This window comes from Nyctereutes procyonoides, unplaced genomic scaffold (genome assembly GCF_905146905.1).
Source record: "Nyctereutes procyonoides isolate TBG_1078 unplaced genomic scaffold, NYPRO_anot_genome, whole genome shotgun sequence".
In the NCBI taxonomy this organism is placed as follows: Eukaryota; Metazoa; Chordata; class Mammalia; order Carnivora; family Canidae; genus Nyctereutes; species Nyctereutes procyonoides.
Window position 1 is genome coordinate 33,475,373 of NW_026575139.1, and position 18,729 is coordinate 33,494,101.

Sequence of the window (18,729 nt, forward strand, 5' to 3'; positions counted from 1 at the left end):
CTGGGAAGCCCACGATTAACTTGCAGGCAAGAAGAAAATCTCCTGAGGTCTCTTAGTTGTTCCCGAGCAGGGGAGCATACCAAAGGAGTTTCTCCTACTGAGATGCATATGCGCATATACATAATCTGCACATCATAAGTGCGTTGTGAATCCAATTGTTTTTAAAGTGAGAAATACAAAATGCCCTAGTCTTTTATCTTAAAACTATAATCAAGAGGGGCACCTGGGGGGGCTCAGTCAGTTAAACATCTGCCTTCGGCTTGGGTCATGATCCCAAGGTTCTGGGATTGAGCCCTGCGTTGGGCTCCCTGTTCACCAGGGAGCCTACCTCTCTCTCTCCCCCTGCAGCTCCTCCTGCCTGTGCTCTCTCTCCCCCTCCAATAAATAAATAAAATCCTTAAAAAACAAAGAAACCTGTAGTCAAGAATATTTAACAAGTGGCAGGTAGTGATAGCAGCACCTTACTTATCTAGAACATACCTCTCTGTGCGTCTCAGCTCCCTGGGAGGAGGCCCACAGGCAGCATAGGTGACTCCAAGCCATCACTGTGGCACTTGCTTGTGGCCTCTATCTCCCTCTCAGCAACTTGCTGGCCATTTTTTTTACTTTTTTTTTTTTTTTTAAAGTAATCTTTACACCCAACGTGAAGCTTGAACTCATGACCCCAAGGTCAAGAGTCACAAGTTCAACCAAGTGAGCCAGCTAGGGTGCCTGCCTGTCTTTACCCACACTTCTCAGAAGTTCAATCAACTGATTTCAAACAACAGAAGCAGGGAGAAGAGCCGCTACAGGCAAGGACACTACGACAGAGGAGAACCAACCCTTCGGGGTAAGGGGGACGGGACACCTCAGGTGGCAACCCACAGCCCCGAGCAGTTCACACGCCTAAGGGATGCTGTTACACTGATGTGAGAAAAGGAAAAGTCTAACGGTGGTCAGCATCTTCCTTAAGAGTTAAGAGGCTCACGAGGACGAAGCAGGTTTTAAAAGAGGTTTGTTTCATAATGGTTAAAACTAAAGTACGAAAACAAGCAAACAGAACACCATTCTGTCAGGGTTCACAGGCTAACATCTCAGTCCTGTGGAAACTGAGCTCTGAAACGACTCACTGCCTGAGGGCTACAACAGCTACGGTTTAGACGCTGACATTATGACAGGCAGTGCTGCTGTCAGCACCATCGCGTCCATTGCCAGAAGCTTCCAATTCACAGCAATTGGCAGGTTAAAGGGGGAATGCTAAGAGGACAGGAAGAGTGTTACAGAAGAAAGGAAAACAGAGGGCCAGAAACTTATAAAGTAATACCCCCAATTTGGGGTTTTTAACATAGGGTGTCATAAAACTTTTGTGACCATCACAAATTTGCCTCGGGTTCAAGATCCACTGGGAGTAATACCAAACAAAACAAAATACGAAAGCTTTCCAGAGACCTCTTGGCTCCATCTTTCCAGAAGACCAAAGCCTACATGTCAATCACGACAGTTGTTCAGGGGAAAGGCTGTTGTCATAGCCAAAGCGCAGTGAACCATGGAGATCCGTGCCCGGATAATGCCCCCAGTCACTCCCGAATCTTCTCTCTAGGGGTCTCTGAGACACTTCTCACTCCCATTCTCTTCTCATCTATGTTTGGCAGATACCCAGTTGAAGCTAAATCTGTCCCTGGGCCTCGGACTAAAGAGCAGAGTACAAACAGATGAACAGACACAGAAACACCCTTATTACCCCCAGCGCTAAGAATAAAAGCAAGGTTTTCTCTTTTTCAACAGACGATTCATTCCAATATCCAAGTATACTGTAGCAAGCCCAGTCATGGAAGAAAACCTAGCAGAGAAGGGCAGCCCCAGTGGTGCAGCGGTTTAGCGCCGCCTGCAGCCCAGGGCGTGATTCTGGAGACCCAGGATCGAGTCCCACATCGGGCTCCCTGCATGGGGCCTGCTTCTCCCTCTGCCTGTGCCTCTGCCTACCCCTCTCTCTCTCTGAATGAATAAATAAATCTTTTAAAAAAAAAGAAAAGAAAAGAAAACCTAGCAGAGGAAAATGGAACTTTTTCCTGAGACCCAAAGTAAATATTTCCTGTCTGGATTTGGTGCCACTTGAGGTCTAACTCGTTTTCCCTAAGTCCTGCCTCTGCTCTGCTCTAGAACTGGGCTGGGCATCACCCATGATGTCTGAGCATCACTCCTGGCTGAGTCCCAGGACTCTGAGTGGCAAAGGTGCGAGGTTTTGGTCACAGTAAAGCTAAGGAGCACCAAGCCCTAGTGACAAGCATTCTCAGGGCCCTGGAGAAGGTGGTCTGCCAAAACTCTGGTGGGCAAGAAGGGCCCGAAGGTGCCAAGCACTGGGAGGGCACCTGGTGACCCTCCCCCTGCCCCTTCCCAGCATGTCTGGAGAGGTGAGATCCGTCCCCAAATGCTGCTGCAGACAGTCTCCCTCCTCGGTCAAGAGCCCAATGAGGAAGCCTTTCTGCCCACACAGCCCTTCCCTTACCAGACTGCCGGCGCCCCTGGCGCACATGGGTGGACACCTCGTCCTGGGAGGACCAAGCTTTCTTCAGGCGCTCCGGGCTGCAGCGGTACCGACTGGGATCTGCACACAAGGTTGACAATCAGCCTGGGCCTGGACTCTGACCATACCCAACCACATCTCTGCTTCCTGCCCTAGCATCAGGGGCCAGAAGGCTCCAGAGGCTCCCTCCTCTTCCATCCAAAAATGTTAGGCACTGGGAATCCCACCTGCCAGCAGGACCAAGCCCCTGATCTTGCAATAGACCTCGAACCCCTGGCAGGTAGAGCATCCCCATTCTCCCTGCTCCTTGGAAATATAAATATCAGCAGAGCTTCCCCAAGATGCAACATGACCTAGAGATGTGCCCAATTAGGGACAAAGCAGGCAGAAAGGGTACACTTACAGTAGGAGTCCATTTCCAAGATGGCTTCCTTGGCCTGGAAGGAAAGGAAATGCACCCAGTAACTACCTTTCTATGTACGTGGCTCCCTTAGCCCACCAACTTGCTCTTGTTGCACTGGGACACCCCACAGTCTGTGCCAAAGCCCATGGCATCTGCTGAACTGATGCCCGCTGTCAAGCGAAGCCAATGTCCAAGGGCACTGGTGGGACCCTGGAGCTGGCTGAAGAACACCCTTTCCTTGCGCCCCATCAAGGGGTGGGTGGGGCACCCCAGGAACTCACCTTCTGGGGGATGGTGGTGTGGTGGTTCTCCAGGATAAGCCTCTTGATGTGGTGAGTCCAGCTCCGTTTCTCCTCCGCTGTTTTGGCCTGGAAGGACCCAAGGGAGAAGGAGCCAGGGTTATTATCACAAGGCTAAAGCCATCTGCTGTGGGCCATGCTTCCATCATGGGGGGCAGAGGCAAAAAGATGGCCTGTCCTGGGACCTCTGAGAGGTGACCACAATGATCCCTGCCTTCCAGAGGGAGACCATGAGGCTGAGTACAGCTAAGCGAGCCGAAGGAGGTAAGTCCATCCCCAGCCCGAGCACCCGGACCCAACGCTCACCTGGATGTTGTACTGCTGCTTGCTGTGCTTGTAGTGGGTGACAGTGAAGCACAGAGAGTCTCTGGTGCTTTCAATCAGCATCAGGGAGGAGCACTAGGGCAGAAGAAGAAAGTAGTCAAGCATGGGAAGGGGCAGGGTGGGGGGTGGCTGACCTAGAGCCCAGTCCCTTGAGACCAACTAGGGAGGCAGGAAGAGTAACTCAGAAGGATGGAGCTGCAACCTCACCAACCTGGGGGCCCATGAAGAGGTCAAGAATTGGAGCTTGGGGCACCTGGCTGGCTCAGATGTTACAGCCTAAGACTCTTAATCTCAGGGTTTTAAGTTTGAGCCCCACATTGGGTGGAAAGATTACTTACAAATAAAATCTTAAAAAGGGGGATGGGGAGAAGGGAATGGAGCCTGGCACACTGCAAGGCGGGGGAGAGGGCAAGGGGGCAAAGAGGCAGAGGACATGACAGCAGCCTGGTTACCGGGATGTGGCCCTTGTAGACAAAGTGATCGCCTCGCTTCTTGGTGATGAGTAGCGCTTTGTCAAATAGAAAGAAGGTCCTCTCATTGCGTACACGGTGCACTCGGAACGTGCCCTCTAAGACGAGTTCTCCATAGATGGTTAGGTCTGGCCCTTTCCAGTTAATGAGCAGCGACTGAATCTCCTACAACAGAGAAGCCCCAACACCCTGAGTCAGGCTACTCGTGACCCTCTGGGGACTCCATGGAAGCCCAGAAACTCCTACAGACATAGCCACCGCCTGCATCCACCAGACACATTCTCTGTCACAGAGAAGCCACCCACAGGGAAACCAGCTCTCAGCTCACCCCAGCAGGGCAGCCACGTGCCCTCTTCCAAGCACGGCCCCAGCCTGCCCACCATCCCTGCCTGTCCTTCCAACGACCAGCCCCGGAGCACCTGGAGCCGGACTGCATGCTCATGCCTCCTCTTCATGTCATTGATGTACCAGGCCACACAGGTCATGGTGTCAATGGCATCTTCCACCACCTCGAAGCCATCCTCTTCTTCATCAAAATGTTTGGCAATTTCCTGTGTGGGAGACAGGCGCTTAGGCAGCCCAGACTCAGCCCTGCCCTGCCCCCAGCCCCCCACACCCCCAGGAAGACAGCTGGGTTACCTGGAGCAGCAGGTGGTACTTGAGGATGCGCTGGACAGGCTTTAGCAAGTAGGAGCCCAAGGGCAGAGAGTGCTGTAGTAGCTCCTGCCGGTCCCGAAAGAACTTGGCCTGTTGTTTGTCCCGCATGCACTCAGTCAGGGCGGCCACTGAGCTGGGAGGCAGGGAGAAGGAGCCGTCACCACCTGGGAAGGCCTAGATGGGGATGTGGGGTGCTCCAGGCCCACAAAATAATTCTATCTCCCCTCTCCACCCCAATTACTCACTTAGGGTAGTTGTTGCAATACTGGGTGTAGATATCAAACTCTTGACTCTAAGAGGAGACCAAACAAAGGTGGTGATTTCCGGGAGACTCCCATTTGACTATAAACCTGCCTATACCAAAGACATTGCCCTGACCCCCATAGCTCACTCTGCCCCCCTCTCCCTGAACACCTACAGATCCATCTTAGTACCCATCTGTCCGGGATATCCCATCCATCTAGCAGCCCCTGGCTCTATCCCAGAATGCCCTTCCCATTTAAGGCAGGGCACCTGGTACTTCCCCTGGACAGAAGCCTCCAGGAATCCCTCATCCTCTTAAGCTGGGCACGCCTGTGCCTCTGTCGCTCCAGCAAGGCGGGACAAGAGAGAAGGACCCAGCAGACTTACTTACCCTTTCCACGAAGCAGCTGGCCACAGCCACAGGGTCACTGTTGCAGCTGTCCAGGTCTCGGAGTAGCTGGCTGGGGGAGGAGAGAGTGGTCATCAGACCCCACCAGGCAGTGCACAGCCTCCACAGCTACCAACACGCCCCCTCCCCAGCCTCCTGGTACTCCGATACACAGCCTGCCCCCGTGTCATGCCAAAGAGTCGGGGCTTCCATCTTCAGAGTGAGTTCCACCCAGACCAGCAACCACAGAAAGTAATCAACACTGCCACAAAGAGGGGGAGCAAAGGACACCCACATGCTCAGCAAGCAAGAGAGAGAGGGGACACCAGTACCCACCTCGGGAGGGGAGACAGCTCCTCTGCAGGCAGAAGGAGTCAAACACACAAAGGCAGAGATTAAAGGGGGAAGATGAAGAGGAGGGGGGACTCCCTAAGGAACCAAAAGCCTCCACTTCACAAGATTACAGGAAAGGGAGAGAGACAGGGTGAGTCCCAGTATACCCTTCGAACCTGATGGGGCCCTATGGGAAACCCTACAGTGTTCCACGGACCCCTCCTCCTGTGCACCTCTTTTCCCAACCCCACCACCACCCAGCCCAAGTCACCCTGTGTCTACCCTCCCGGACTTCTGCAGCGTTCACAGCACAAAGTCCCTCCGGCCCGTGTTACAGGACCCACAGTAAGGATCTTCCTGTCCTAGTGATGCTGTCCCCTCAAACACTGCTCTTCCTAATCAGTGACCCTTCCCTGGGGACTCTGGGGGCCCAGGCAGCACATGCCAGCTCCTTGAGGAGCCCTTCTGCCCTCACCAGGCCTTGCTCAGCCTGCCGCGTCACATTTTGCCTAGCCTGATCATTCTCTTAGTAGGTCAGATCACCTCCAGAGAGACCTGACTTTCCATGGGGTCAGTGGGAAGGTGACGAAGAAATTAAGAGAGGTGCAAGTAGGGGATGAAGATAGGAGAGACAAAGGGCCACAAAGGTACAGAGGGACGAGCATCACGGGCCAGAGTCCAGCGGTTCCCTGAGGGGTCCTGGCCCAAGCTGGACCCAACATGCAGATGGCCTCAAATGATCTAGCACGTCCACCCTAGAGCTCCTGGTGCCACATCCCCTCTCTCCTGCAGGGAGCTAACTACATCTGTACAGGGATGGGCCACCATTACCCACCCTCTGCAATCAGGCCCTGGGCCCACGTGTCACAGCCCAGGAGGCTAGGGACATCCAGGGCTCCCCACCCAGGCCCTGAGATGGGTCTCACAGGCTGAACCCGGTGTGTGTTAGGCCTGCTCCATACCTGTTCAGTGCATAGATGTTTTCTATGTTCCCAAAGAGGGCACTGACTTGTTCTGGCTTCAGCAGCCCAGGCGTGTCGATGATCTTCAAGAGGTAGTCCTGTGTGGAGGGAGGCATCAGGACCCAGTCCCTCTTGGCCCCACTCCCTCCAGCCACATCTCTTCCTATACTGCATTGACAGCTGCGATGGGACTTCACAGACATCGCCTACTGTGTTGGGCTGGATAGCTGCCCCCTCAAAGTCAGTATCTGCTCAGAACCTCAGAAGGTGACCTGTTTTGGAAATAGGGTCTTTGCAGACGTAATCAGTCCAGGATCCCAGGACAATAGCATACTGGATCTAGGGTGGGCCCTAAGTCCCATAACTGGTGTCCTTATAAGAGGAAAGGACACAGAGTGACACAGAGAAGGCAGCCATGGAAAGATGGAGGCCGGGGTGGGGATAGTACATGTACAGGCCAAGGACACCGAGAATTGCAGCAACCACCTCCCAGCAGAAGCTGGGAGAGACGCATGGAATGCATTCTCCCTCAGACCTTCCAGAAGGAGCCAATTCTACCAATATCTTGATTTCTGACTTCAGGCTTCCTAAATCAACACAGAAGAAATTTCTGCCTTTTAGCCACCAGCTCGTTGTAATTTGTTACAGCAGCCCCAGAACACAAGTCTGTCCCTGCGGCGAGCAGAGGGCTTCCTCAGTGGCAGCCATCCAGCCACCTCCCCGAGTGTCCTGCAGGGTGAAGCATTTCACACTGGCCCTGCAAGGGGGTGCGTCTTCATCTCCCAGAGGAGGAACCTGAGGCTCAAGGACTCAGGCAGGCGCCTGAGATCTGCGGCCAGGAAACAACCGAGCAGGGATCTGGGCACTGACGAGCAACATCCAGGCCGTTTCCTCACCGTGTTCAGCCTCTGCGGGCACGGCAGTCCCCGGCCTCCCCACCAACCGTGCCTACTCCCCAAGGGTCTGCGGCCCCAGCTACTGATCTGACCCAGAGTATGAGCGGTCTGGGGCTCCCCACCGCCCCCTGAAAGCAGTGTTCTGACACAAACTGTCAGGGAGGACGCTCCTTCCAGGGGCGGAGGGGAGTTTCCGAGAGCAGGGCCACCCGGAGCCAGAGGCCAGCCCACGGCGACCTGAGCCCCGCGCTTGGCTGGCAGGCCTCACCTCCACGATGCTGCGCAGGTCCTGCACGTACATCCGCTCCGTCTCCACGATCTCCCGCACCACGCGGCCCAGGTAGCTGAGCTTGAGCGCTGGGGCTGCAGGCGCCCGGCTGCTGAACGGGGACAGCGGCCCCCTCACGCTCAGCCAGCCGCTGGGGCCACTGTCGCCGTTGGCGGGATGCCGGCCGCGCGGGGAGCCCGCCCCGTTCTCGGCCGAGGCCTCGGGGCCGCTGGGCTCCTCCATGGCACCGCGGCTGTCACGGGAGGAACCTGACGAGGATGTGGTCGACGTAAGGCTCACTGGCCGCTCCTGGCTGCCGTCCTGGCGGAGGGAGGCAGAGACGGGCATCCTGGCATCGCTGCCTGGCAAGGGCACTCCGGGGAGATTCTGCGCAGGACAGACCAAGAATTAAATCTCAGAATCGTCACAGAACAGAAAGTAAAAGGGAGGCTGCCGAGGGATGAGGGAATGAGGAGTCAGTATTTAATGGGCACAGAGTTTCCACTCTGCAAGATATAACAAGTCCTGGGGATGGTTGGTGGTGACAGATGAGCAACAACGTGAAGGTACTCAATGCCTCCGATCCATCATACACTTAGAAATGGTGAAAATGAGGGCGCCTGGGTGGCTCAGCTGGTGGTCTGCCTTCGGCTCAGATCATGATCCTAGAGTCCCTGCTCAGTGGGGAGTCCGCTTCTCTCTGTGCCCCTCACCCCACTCATGCTTGCTCTCTTGCTCTCTCAAATAAAATCTTTAAAAAATATAAAAATTTTTTTAAAAAAGGTTAAAATGGAGATTTTTACGCTTGTGTATTTCACCATAATTTTAAAAACAGTAACTCTGAATGTCGAGAAGGTCCCTTCCCTCAGACTCCACAAGCAAGCACAAGGAAGCCCAACATCCCTTCCTAACTCCAACAGCACCAGCTTTCCCAGGAGAAAAGGCTGATCACATCCAAGGGACAATAAAGTGTTCAGAAACCTGAGCCCCAAGAAAACAGAGAGGACATCTCCACCAGAGCAGCAGTCAAGTGTCTTCCAACGGAACCCCAAGCCCAGCCCTGCCACTCCAGCAAGGAACCCAGCCTCTCAGAACCTCCCCCAGGGCTGTGTCCTTGAGGATGCAGCAACCCCCTGCACGGACAAGTCTGAGTGTCATGCCTGGCACAGGGCAAGGGTTCCATAAACCATCAAAACAGTGATGATAATAGCAATTGTCAAAAAACCCTTCCCAAATGCCCACTTGTCGGGGCCTGTGCTGGGGTCACCAGCAAGCACAGGTGAGGATCTTGCTCTTACAATCTAAGACAACACACATGCCAAGAAGGTAAGATTACATCTCTGGGGGTACCAGCAGCGGAACCATGAACCATGAATGTGAAACTTTCTGGATACTGACAGGAGAGGCAGAGGAGATAGTACAACGGCTCCCCAACCCCCAGCACCTGGTACAGGCCCGGACTCACCTCAGCTCCCAGCACACAGGAAATGCCGCAGGGCTGAGCCACCCATGAGTCTCCCTACACTACCTTTAGCACAGCTAGGTCAGGCAGCCCAGCAGACAGGAAACTACTCCCGGGTAAAGCAAACACAGCCTCAGGTGGACTTTAATCCCAGAGCAGGTGGTGCTGTTCACAGGTAGGCCCACCTGAAAAACCTGGGGCAGTAACTGTCTCGGAGAGGCTACGGCCTCTGGGAAGGACAGGGACACTCCACCCCAACCCCAGAAGGCCACAGCTCACCAACAACCACTTTCCAAAATGTGCATCTCATTGCTGTTTGTACAGGAACAAAGTTCTAGAGTATCACTCTCACTTTCACTGACCCAGAGCCTTCCACCCCTAGTTCTAGGGCTCAGAAATCAGTAGAGCACAGGCTAGAACTCCAAAGACGATTTAGTAGGTACCATCACTCTGGCAGCCTTGAGTTTCCCCCCTGCTTTTTTGTGCTTCTGCCCCAACCTGGAACATGTGCCTCTGGCTGTGCCAGCACCCCTGGACTCTGGCTTTTGCAAATGTTCTCTCTGCCTGGACATTATTTCTTACCTGTCTACCCCAAGCCATATCATCCCCCAGCCGGTGTCACTTATACCCAATCCTCAATTTTCAGATTAAAATCTAGCCCCCTTCTAGAAACCTCCCCAGAAAACAAACCTGGATGCTCCCTTCCACATACTCTTACAGGACCCCAGGATTATCCCACCCACCCCCTGTGCGATTGTGACTAGTTGAAGATCTGCTTCCCTAAACTGTAAGGTGACCTAAGCTCAGGGGATTTGAGGGTGATCTGGCAAATGAATGATGGCGAATAAACTGGTGCCTCTACAGAGCTGACAGTCAAGAGCCCAGCAAGGACCCCCTCCAGCACAGCACTTGGCCACTGCAGGGCTCTGCTTGGGCAGAGGGAGGGGTGTCACCTCCTTGGTGATCTACAGGAGCCTCTCACTTTGCAGATAAGGACACAGTGGCAGCGCTAAGGCCATTCCTGCCTTCTCCCTCCCTTCCAGGTGCAACAGAGGAGGATTAATTAACAGGCTCATCTTGGTGAAACTCTGAGCATCTCAGAGGAGAGAGCCCCTTGGGAAATGTAGCACCGCCACTTTTTCCTCCTTCTTCAAAAGAGCCTTTAAAATTAACCAGCTAGGCCTTTCCACAGAACCAGTCCACGGGGTAATGCTGTGTCATCTGAGCACAAAGAAAGACAAAGATCCAAACTCCGCCCTAGTCCTTAACCCCCAGCCATAAGGGACTCCGGTGTCCTTCAAAGCCCACTGCACTCAGGCACAACCTTCCCACCCCACTGTCAGTCCCAGCTGGAACAATGGGGCAGAAACTTATGACCTAAGACCTTTCCCAGATCAGACCTGGGGTCAACCAGCCCCTGTGGGGATGCTAAATGGCAAAGGCCCAAGTGCCAGATGGATTTCACAGCTGGCCAGGTCAGTTTTAAAGTAGAAGATTAGCCACAGCTCTGCTCCACCCACACACACACTCCCTCAGGGGGCCCTTCTGAGGGTCACTCTTTGGGGACCCCTGGCCATATGAACCCAGAAATGAAAGCATCTTTTCTCCTCTGGTTGAACTGAACGCACTGGTCTCCCTGCAAAGCAAGTTCACGTTCTCAAGGTAGTAGCGCCCGTGCCCCGCACCCCTCCTGAGGCTGAGATGAAGCATACCAGCCGACAGCTGAAGCGTTCTAAGTGCTGCAGAGGCAGCAAGCCTCTTTGACCTAACACGGCTCTGAACACAGCACCATTATTACCCTGATTTTACAGACACAGAAACTTGAGGCCACAGAAATAGCATGTGGCAGAGCCTGGATGTGAACTTAGGCTCTAGTGTTGCCTCTCCCCTGCCCCTGCCCGCCGTCTCCCTAATGGATTTCACACAAGCCAGGCCCACAGGCAAACGATTAGTCACACACCTGGATGCTACCCGTGGGGGACTTATTAAGGCCTGAAAGATCAGGGCTTTTAACAAGACACTTCATTTACCGTACAAAGGCCATGCAGGTAAAGGAATGAAAGTTAAGATTCTTTACAGCTACTTCTAGATCTGCTACTCTGTGAGCTCTGGCCACTTACCCTCCTTTTGGAACAATATGGTAAAATACAAATTCCAAGTCAAAGGATGGCAGGAAAGGAAAAAAGCATGAGGTCATTGAGGTCCTCAAGATGTGACTATAATTCCTCACATGAGACAAGCTCTGCAGGGACCAGGAGACCCAGGGTCAGAAAGCTCTTTAGGACAGGAGGCTTGCTGGAAAAGAACACAAAGACCCAGAAAAGGAGGGGGACAAGCATGTGGGGCAGTGAGAGCAAACAAGGCAGAGCACAGGAGTGGGTTTTAATAGAGTCATCACACCCAATCAGAATGCATTTTGGTTCTGAAAGCCTGATCCCAACCATTACTGTGTGTGTAGCTCAAACTCCCAGAAAGACAGCACAAGACCCTGCCCACATGTCCTGGGCCAGAGGCAAGCTTTCCTTCCTCTCTACTATCACCCGAGAGCCAAGATTAGAACTCAGGTCTTTAAATTCATCTGGGAGACACAGTCTGCTTGGGACGTGGGAGCCTAAAGGAGACAGGCAGAGCGGCCAAAGCCCCAAGCCACATGCCCACGCCCACCTCCTCCTACCACACCCAGTCTCCAAGTTCCCAAAGTCTCCCCTAAACATGACCTCTTCTATCTCTCAACATAAGTCAGTCCAATCATCAATCAGTGAATCAGTCTTCTAGAAAACGCTGTATCTCCAGTCCCACACCTGTGAAGATCCCCTAAGCCTTTCTTTTTGATGGAGCCAAGAAGTGGCTCAGACACACATGGTGGGGTGGGGGTGGGGGGCCAGGGGAGGTAGGGGAGGCAGGAGAGAAATGTTTCTTTTTTATATATATATAATCTCTCTAAATTTAAGCACAATTTGCACCCTTCCTCCACCTACACCTCCCCAAGTTATCGGCCCTCCCTTTTGAGGACCTTCCCTGAATGTCCCCAGACAGGGAGGCAGGCTGCAACATGTCCCTTGGGTTCCCAGCACAGCTGACTGGGGTCAAGTCCCAAGTCGTCCTCCTCCTCACTAAGCCTCAGCACCATGTCCCCATCTAACCCATACCCCTGCCTCCAACAGAAAAAAGACAAAACTCAAAAAAAAAAAAAAAAAAAAAGACAAAACTCATAGTTAGCCCCCATGTTCTGTCCTCAGGCCTCTGGTCACTGATGCAAAAGGACCCTGCTCCCCAACCCCCAACTTCAGAAAAGATGGTCCCAGGGGCACTTTGGTGGCTCAGACAGTTAAGCAGCCAACTTTTTTTTTAATATTTTATTTATTTATTCATGAGAGACAGAGACAGAGAGAGAGAGAGAGAGAGAGAGAGAGAGAGAGAGAGAGGCAGAGACACAGCAGAGAGAGAAGCAGGCTCCATGCAGGGAGCCGGACGTGGGACTTGATCCTAGGTCTCCAGGATCATGCCCTGGGTCAAAGGCAGGCGCTCAACCGCTGAGCCACTCAGGGGTCCCTAAGCAGCCAACTCTTGATCTCAGCTTAGGTCTTGATCTCAGGGTCTTGAGTTCAAGCCCCATGTTGAGCATGGGAAGGAAGGAAGAATGAAAGAGGAGAAGAGAAGAGAAGAGAAGAGAAGAGAAGAGAAGAGAAGAGAAGAGAAGAGAGAAGAGAAGAGAAGAGAAGGAAGAGAAAGAGAGAAGAGAAGAGAAGAGAAGAGAAGAGAAGAGAAGAGAAGAGAAGAGAAGAGAAAAAAGAAACAGATGGTCCCACAGGGGCACTCACCTAGAACCTTCTGGAGAACTTCTTTTCTGGTCCTGGGGAATCCCAGGACTCAGTAACATTCCCTTCTGGCCCTCCCTCCCTGGCCAGTGGGTTGAGAAGGCAGGAGAAGGAGGGGGGCACTTGCTGGACAACCCTCTGTGCAGGCCAGCTCTGGAGACGCCCCAGAAAACACTTTGCTTCAGAGAGGCTGGCTCCAGGTGCGGAGGAGGCTGATGTCATCCTTTCACCTTCCGCTCCTCACCCCACACCCAAGAAGCGGAAGCCCGACACACCTGTCCCAGAGGAGGCCAGGAGAGGAGCGGGGGCTCTCCCAAAGGCAACTGCGCCAACATCTGCCAGCCCAGCACGCCTCCCCAGGGGCTTCTTTCATGGCTCAACTACACCCCCTACCCGTTCCAAAGGCTCTCCAAACCCGGGGAAGCCAGCCACCTTTGACCTTCCTCCTGAACAATCGCCCAAGTCCCCAGTCAGGAACTCCTCAGAGATGGTACCAGAAGGAAGCAACAGAGAAGAGCTACAGCTTCTCCAGAGAAGCACAACAGGAGCAAGGTGAACCGCCAGACAGATCTCAAACAGGGGTGCTGAGCTTACTCAGCTGTGCCGTCACCCACAGCCGCCCCACGCCCGGCTCTTTGCCTGTCTCTTCTTGCCGCTCTCCCTGGGCCACACCAGCAGGACACCTTTCACCACAGCCCTGGAGGCTTTCCGGAGGACAGGAGGATCCCTGAGAGGGTCTGGCCCTTTGCCCCTTCCTGGAGCAGCTTCCTCACTCCGGCCCTTCCAGCTGTCCCCAGAGACTTGGGGGCTCTAAGCATCCTAAGAAAGGACAAGGAAAGGCTCCCTAGGGAGTGACTGTGTTGGATGTGTTCAATGTGAGCAACGTGACTGTCACAGAGGCCGTGCAAATGGTGTGACCAGGGTTTCTGGGCCACAAAGCCAGGCCAGCTGGCTCAAACTCATTTCCCCTTCTGAATTTATTTTCCCTCGTGAATTCCTTTTCCCATCACCCCGGAACAGCAGGGGCCACCAAGTGCATCTGGGTCTTTGAAGCAGGATTTCAGCTGCCGAGAAGGAAAGGGCTTGTGGCTGCCAGTGGAGCCTTCCCACCTGAATTCTGAGAGGATGTCTGTGTCTACAGACTGAAGACCAGAAAACTTCCTCAGCCTGGCCCTGGAAGGGAAGGAAAGCCCCTGGCATCTTGTCTCAATGGGAGGACCCCTCGTCTACACCTCACTGTTCCCACCACCCCACAGCCACAATATTTGCTCATGTGGTTTCCCATACCTGGGATGTGTCCCAGACTCCCCCTCCCTACACAAATTTGGTCAAATCATCTTCTCCAGAAAGGCCTCCTCCACCACTTTCAGTGAATCCAACACACACACTACGTGTGACTTTGCCCCCACTTCAAAGAATGAGCACATCCTAATCCCTGGATATAAGGAACCTATGGAGGCTGTTTTATCTGGCAAAAGAGAGACTTTGCAGATGTGACCAAGCTGAGGCTCTAGAGATGGGGAGATTACCCTAGTTACCTGGGGTGGGGGCTGATGTAATCACTAGGGTCCTGACAGGAGGGATGCGGTATTCAGGAGCTGATGTGACAGCAAAAGCAGAGGGACAGACAGAAAGGCTGCTGGTTGGGCTCCCTGGGTGGCTCAGCAGTTTGCTGCCTGCCTTTGGCCCAGGGCATGATCCTAGAGTCCTGGGATCGAGTCCCATATCGGGCTCCCTGCATCTCCCTCTGCCTATGTTTCTGCCCGCCCCCCGCCGCCCCCGGCCCCCATGTCTCTCATGAATAAATAAAATCTAAAAAAGAAGAAAGAGAGAAAGAAAGAAAGAAAGAAAGAAAGAAAGAAAGAAAGAAAGAAAGAAAGAAAGAAAGAAAGAAAGAAAGAAGAAAGAAAGAAAGAAAGAAAGAAAGAAAGAAAGAAAGAAAGAAAGAAAGAAAGACTGGCTGCTGGCTTTGCAGAGGAAAGGGATCAGCAGCCACAGGGTCTGTAGAGCCTCAGGAGGTTGGAATGGGTGAGGAAACCTATGCTCCCCCTGGAGCTTCCAGAAGGAACACGGTCCTGTGTTCTCACCTCCAGAACTGTAAGATAATATGTGTTGTTTCAAGCCACTAAGTTTGTGGGGTTTGTTACAGCAGCCATAGGACACTAATACACTTCTTTTCACTCTAGTGACCTTGAGTATCACTTACAGTGCTGATCCTTGGGGGATTGTACATGCATGCTTTTCTTCTGGACTAGACGGTAAAAGTCAATGGGACTGGGCCTGCTTTCCTGTACCCTTCTTTCACCCCTCAGAGAGCAATGCACATACTAGGTGCTCAATAAACACCTGTGGGAGGTCTGCAGAATTGTGCTGAAGGACCTCTCACTGGTCCCATAGTCAGATGAAAGATAAATAGGGTCAAAATCAAGGACTGAGCCAGTTTCCTCCTAGACTAATGAGTTTCCACATTAGTCACTTCCAGCAAGTTTCCAATCTGCTGAGATACCCAGGAGCAGTGAATGCTCATTCACCCAAGCAGTCCTGTCCTACTTGGCCCCATACAATGGACTAGAGCAGAGCAGAGCTGCCTTGCCATCATGCCACCTATCAAGTGACCAGCCACAAAAAATTGAGAGGAAGGGAAAAGTGGCCAAGGAATCACTTTGGAATTCAGAGAAGAGACTACAGTAAGATCCCCCTACAAAAATCCCAGGAAAAGCTGTCTACCAGAAGTTTCATATACATACTGAAGGCAAATGACAGCAACTACTGTTGATTAGAAACTGCCATTGCTCTCACAGCCAGTGTAGGTGAACGTGGCTCCCAGCACAGCTGGTCACTAAGCAGAGAAATGACACAATGTCCCCAGAAGATGGAGCAGCTAAAGCCAGTGCTAGAAATGACTGACAGATTCTGTGTTCCTAGAGGTCCCATTTCTCTCATCGCTAGGCCAAAAAGGCTCACAGGACCTCCACTCCTTACCAGAAAACTCGCCCTGCAAATCAGCCATCTTGCTGTCCCTACCCCTGGGGCAGGGGCTGTTGGTTTTGAGGCCTCTAGGCTGGGGTGGGGGCAGGGAGGAAATGCAAGCCACATCTTTCACAGTTGCAGCATTTACTGTTGCATCACATTTAAGGGCACTGGAGAGAATCTTAGCTTGAAGCAAGTGGGAGCAGAGGGGTCCCACTAGGTCCCTCTGAGTCCCCAGCAGAGGAGAGACTATGCAGGCACATGTATGCACAGGAGTCCACGGAGCAGAGGTTACTGGCACTAAATGGATTCACAAGCTCTGGAGTCAGGTACACCTGGTCTGAAACCCAGCACCTCGGCTTTATGGGCCCGTGTGGCCTTGGGCAAGCCACTTGACCAGACTGAGCTTCAAGTTCCTCATCTGCAAAAGGAGAACAAAAGCACCAACCTCCCTGGTCTTCAAGAGTGAGAAGAAAGAGCAATCCGTACCACGTATGACGCACAGTAAACCCACCATGAGTGGTAGGATGACAAGTACGGATAGATTAATTACTATTTGTTCACGAGCACTGGGACAGATTTTTTTTTCTGATTTGTGCCTAAAATATTTACCCACATCTCAAATTAATAATAAAGATAAAAGTACTAAACTTGGTGAACTAGCATGACCTAATCCTCCCCCACCATCTATAATCCCAACATCCATTCGAACCATGATCTTATATGGGAAAATATAAAGCAATTCAGCTGGAAAGGAACACAGTCTGATATCCATGCCCAAGAGAAAGGCAAACCAAAAGATGAAGTATAAGTGAGTCAGAGCCCTTTGCTGTAGCAGGCAAGGCACAGGCCTCAGGGTTCCGCAGAGAAAGACAGCATGTACTGCCAGGAGCTAAAGAGGAGCAGAAGCATGGAAGACAACAGGCGTAAGCAGGAACAGAACTTAAGGAAACGCAAAGTGGCAAAAGCAAAAATAAGTGATCAGTAAAAACCACCCTTAACACTGGCTCTTTGGTTTGTTTTTTTTTAAAGATTTTCTTTATTTATTCATGAGAGACAGAGGGGGGGGGGCAGAGACAGGCAGAGGGAGAAGCAGGGTCCATACAGGGAGCCCGATGTGAGACTCGATCCTGGGTCTCCAGGATCATGTGCTGGACTGAAGGTGGTGCTAAACCGCTGAGCCATCCAGGCTGCCCCGGCTCTTTGGTTTTAAAGAAAAAATTAAATCCAGCTTCAAAGTGCACATGTGAAGATCTAGGACATACGACAAAAACACAAGGTACTAGGAAAAGCCTTGCTGTTCACCCATGTCCTAAATCACAGGGAAGGGCAGTCTGGTGGCTCAGCAGTTTAATGTCACCTTCGGCCCGGGGCCTGATCCTGGAGACCCGGGATGGAGTCCCGCATCAGGCTCCCTTCATGGGGCCTGCTTCTCCCTCTGCCTGTGTCCCTACCTCTCTCTCTGTTTCTCATGAATAAATAAATAAAATCTTTTAATAAAAAATAAATAAATCGCAGGGATTATCAAAGAGGGAGAGAGCAACAAAATGTGTATGAATGAGCCCAGAGACTCCAGCCAGCCCTGCTCAAAACCAGCCCCAGTTCTGCTCCCAAACAGCTGGATGATAAAGGAACAAGCCAGTGAGCAATTTGTGCCACAACGTCTACCCTCTCATTTAGGGATAACAGTCCCTGCCCTTCCTAAGTTGTGAGCTTCAGAATTCACTGGACAAGTATTTTCAAGCACTCACTTTGCACAGACACTGTGGCAGCCTTGTGGGAGACAGAGATGAATCACACACACAGCCAGCTCTCAAGAGCTGATCCTCTATCAGGAGAAGCAAGACAAGTGCCCCAATAACAAAAGGAGGTAAAGAATGGGGTCGTGAACAGTATGGGAGTTCAAGACTGCCTCCAGTTCGGCAATTCATTCCACGCTTCTGAACACAATGCTAAAATGAATAAGACATTGTCTCTTGGTCTTTGAGGAACCGAATTCTAGAAGGAAAAACAGCCATATAAACACATCATGCATAAGGCAATGCCTTGAGTCCTGGTGTAGAAGGTACGAATACATCAACTGTGCTAACAGAAGGAGTAGCCGGTACAACCTGGGGGTCCTGGACAGCTTTAAAAGAGGCGATATTTCAGATGTGCCTTGAGGGATGAACAGGCTTTTACCTGCCAAGTGAAGAAGAGACGGAAGGCCCCTGATGCAAAGGCAGTAGCATGGGAGAGCTGAGTCCCAAAAGGACCTGGACCTTCAAAGGACTTAGGGCAGCTGGCAGCAAGAAGCCAGGCTGGAAGGAATCGGACAGACTGGAGGATGCATCGGCAGTGGCTTTGTGGGAAAGGACATGCCCGAGCCACACCTACTGAAACTCTAGGAGATGAGGTGTAAAGATGGCCCTAAAAAGGCACAAACAGCACGTGGGGCTATGGTAGCCTGTGTCCCTATGGCCAAAGAATGTTCAGGAAGAATCAACAGGCCCTAGAAGGCGCGGACTATTCACAGAGCGCATCAGGGAGGAGAAAGAGAATGACCCAGAGAAACATCTGCTAGAAAGAGGGAGACCTATTCCAACCCTTGTGTGGCGGGCGGGAGCAATGCGGACCCAAGAAAGGTGAAGAAACAAAGCTTAATGTAAATTACATGCTTCTGAAAGCAGGGAGAGATCAGAGACTCTAGAAAACTTGAGACGTGGGGACTTCATTGGAACAAAATGTCCCATT

General features: G+C 52.3%; 1 protein-coding gene across 7 annotated transcripts in view; it reads right to left on the bottom strand.

Annotated features, from left to right (window-relative positions):
• The window catches only part of PLEKHG3 (pleckstrin homology and RhoGEF domain containing G3), an 82,483-nt gene that overhangs the window by 8,251 nt on the left and 55,503 nt on the right, over positions 1–18,729 (bottom strand). For 6 of the 7 annotated variants that reach the window (XM_055304508.1, XM_055304506.1, XM_055304510.1 and 3 more), the window contains exons 2-12: positions 7,747–8,133; positions 6,583–6,680; positions 5,291–5,360; positions 4,902–4,948; positions 4,639–4,789; positions 4,419–4,550; positions 3,982–4,164; positions 3,512–3,604; positions 3,188–3,274; positions 2,907–2,940; positions 2,486–2,584 (exon numbers count right to left, since the gene is read on the bottom strand). In XM_055304508.1, the coding sequence (XP_055160483.1) occupies positions 2,486–2,584; positions 2,907–2,940; positions 3,188–3,274; positions 3,512–3,604; positions 3,982–4,164; positions 4,419–4,550; positions 4,639–4,789; positions 4,902–4,948; positions 5,291–5,360; positions 6,583–6,680; positions 7,747–8,094 (1,342 nt within the window). In that variant the 5' untranslated portion in view covers positions 8,095–8,133. Of the gene's footprint in view, positions 1–2,485; positions 2,585–2,906; positions 2,941–3,187; positions 3,275–3,511; positions 3,605–3,981; positions 4,165–4,418; positions 4,551–4,638; positions 4,790–4,901; positions 4,949–5,290; positions 5,361–6,582; positions 6,681–7,746; positions 8,134–13,029; positions 13,138–18,729 lie in introns of those variants that run through there. The other variant, XM_055304507.1, reaches the window with a different exon arrangement.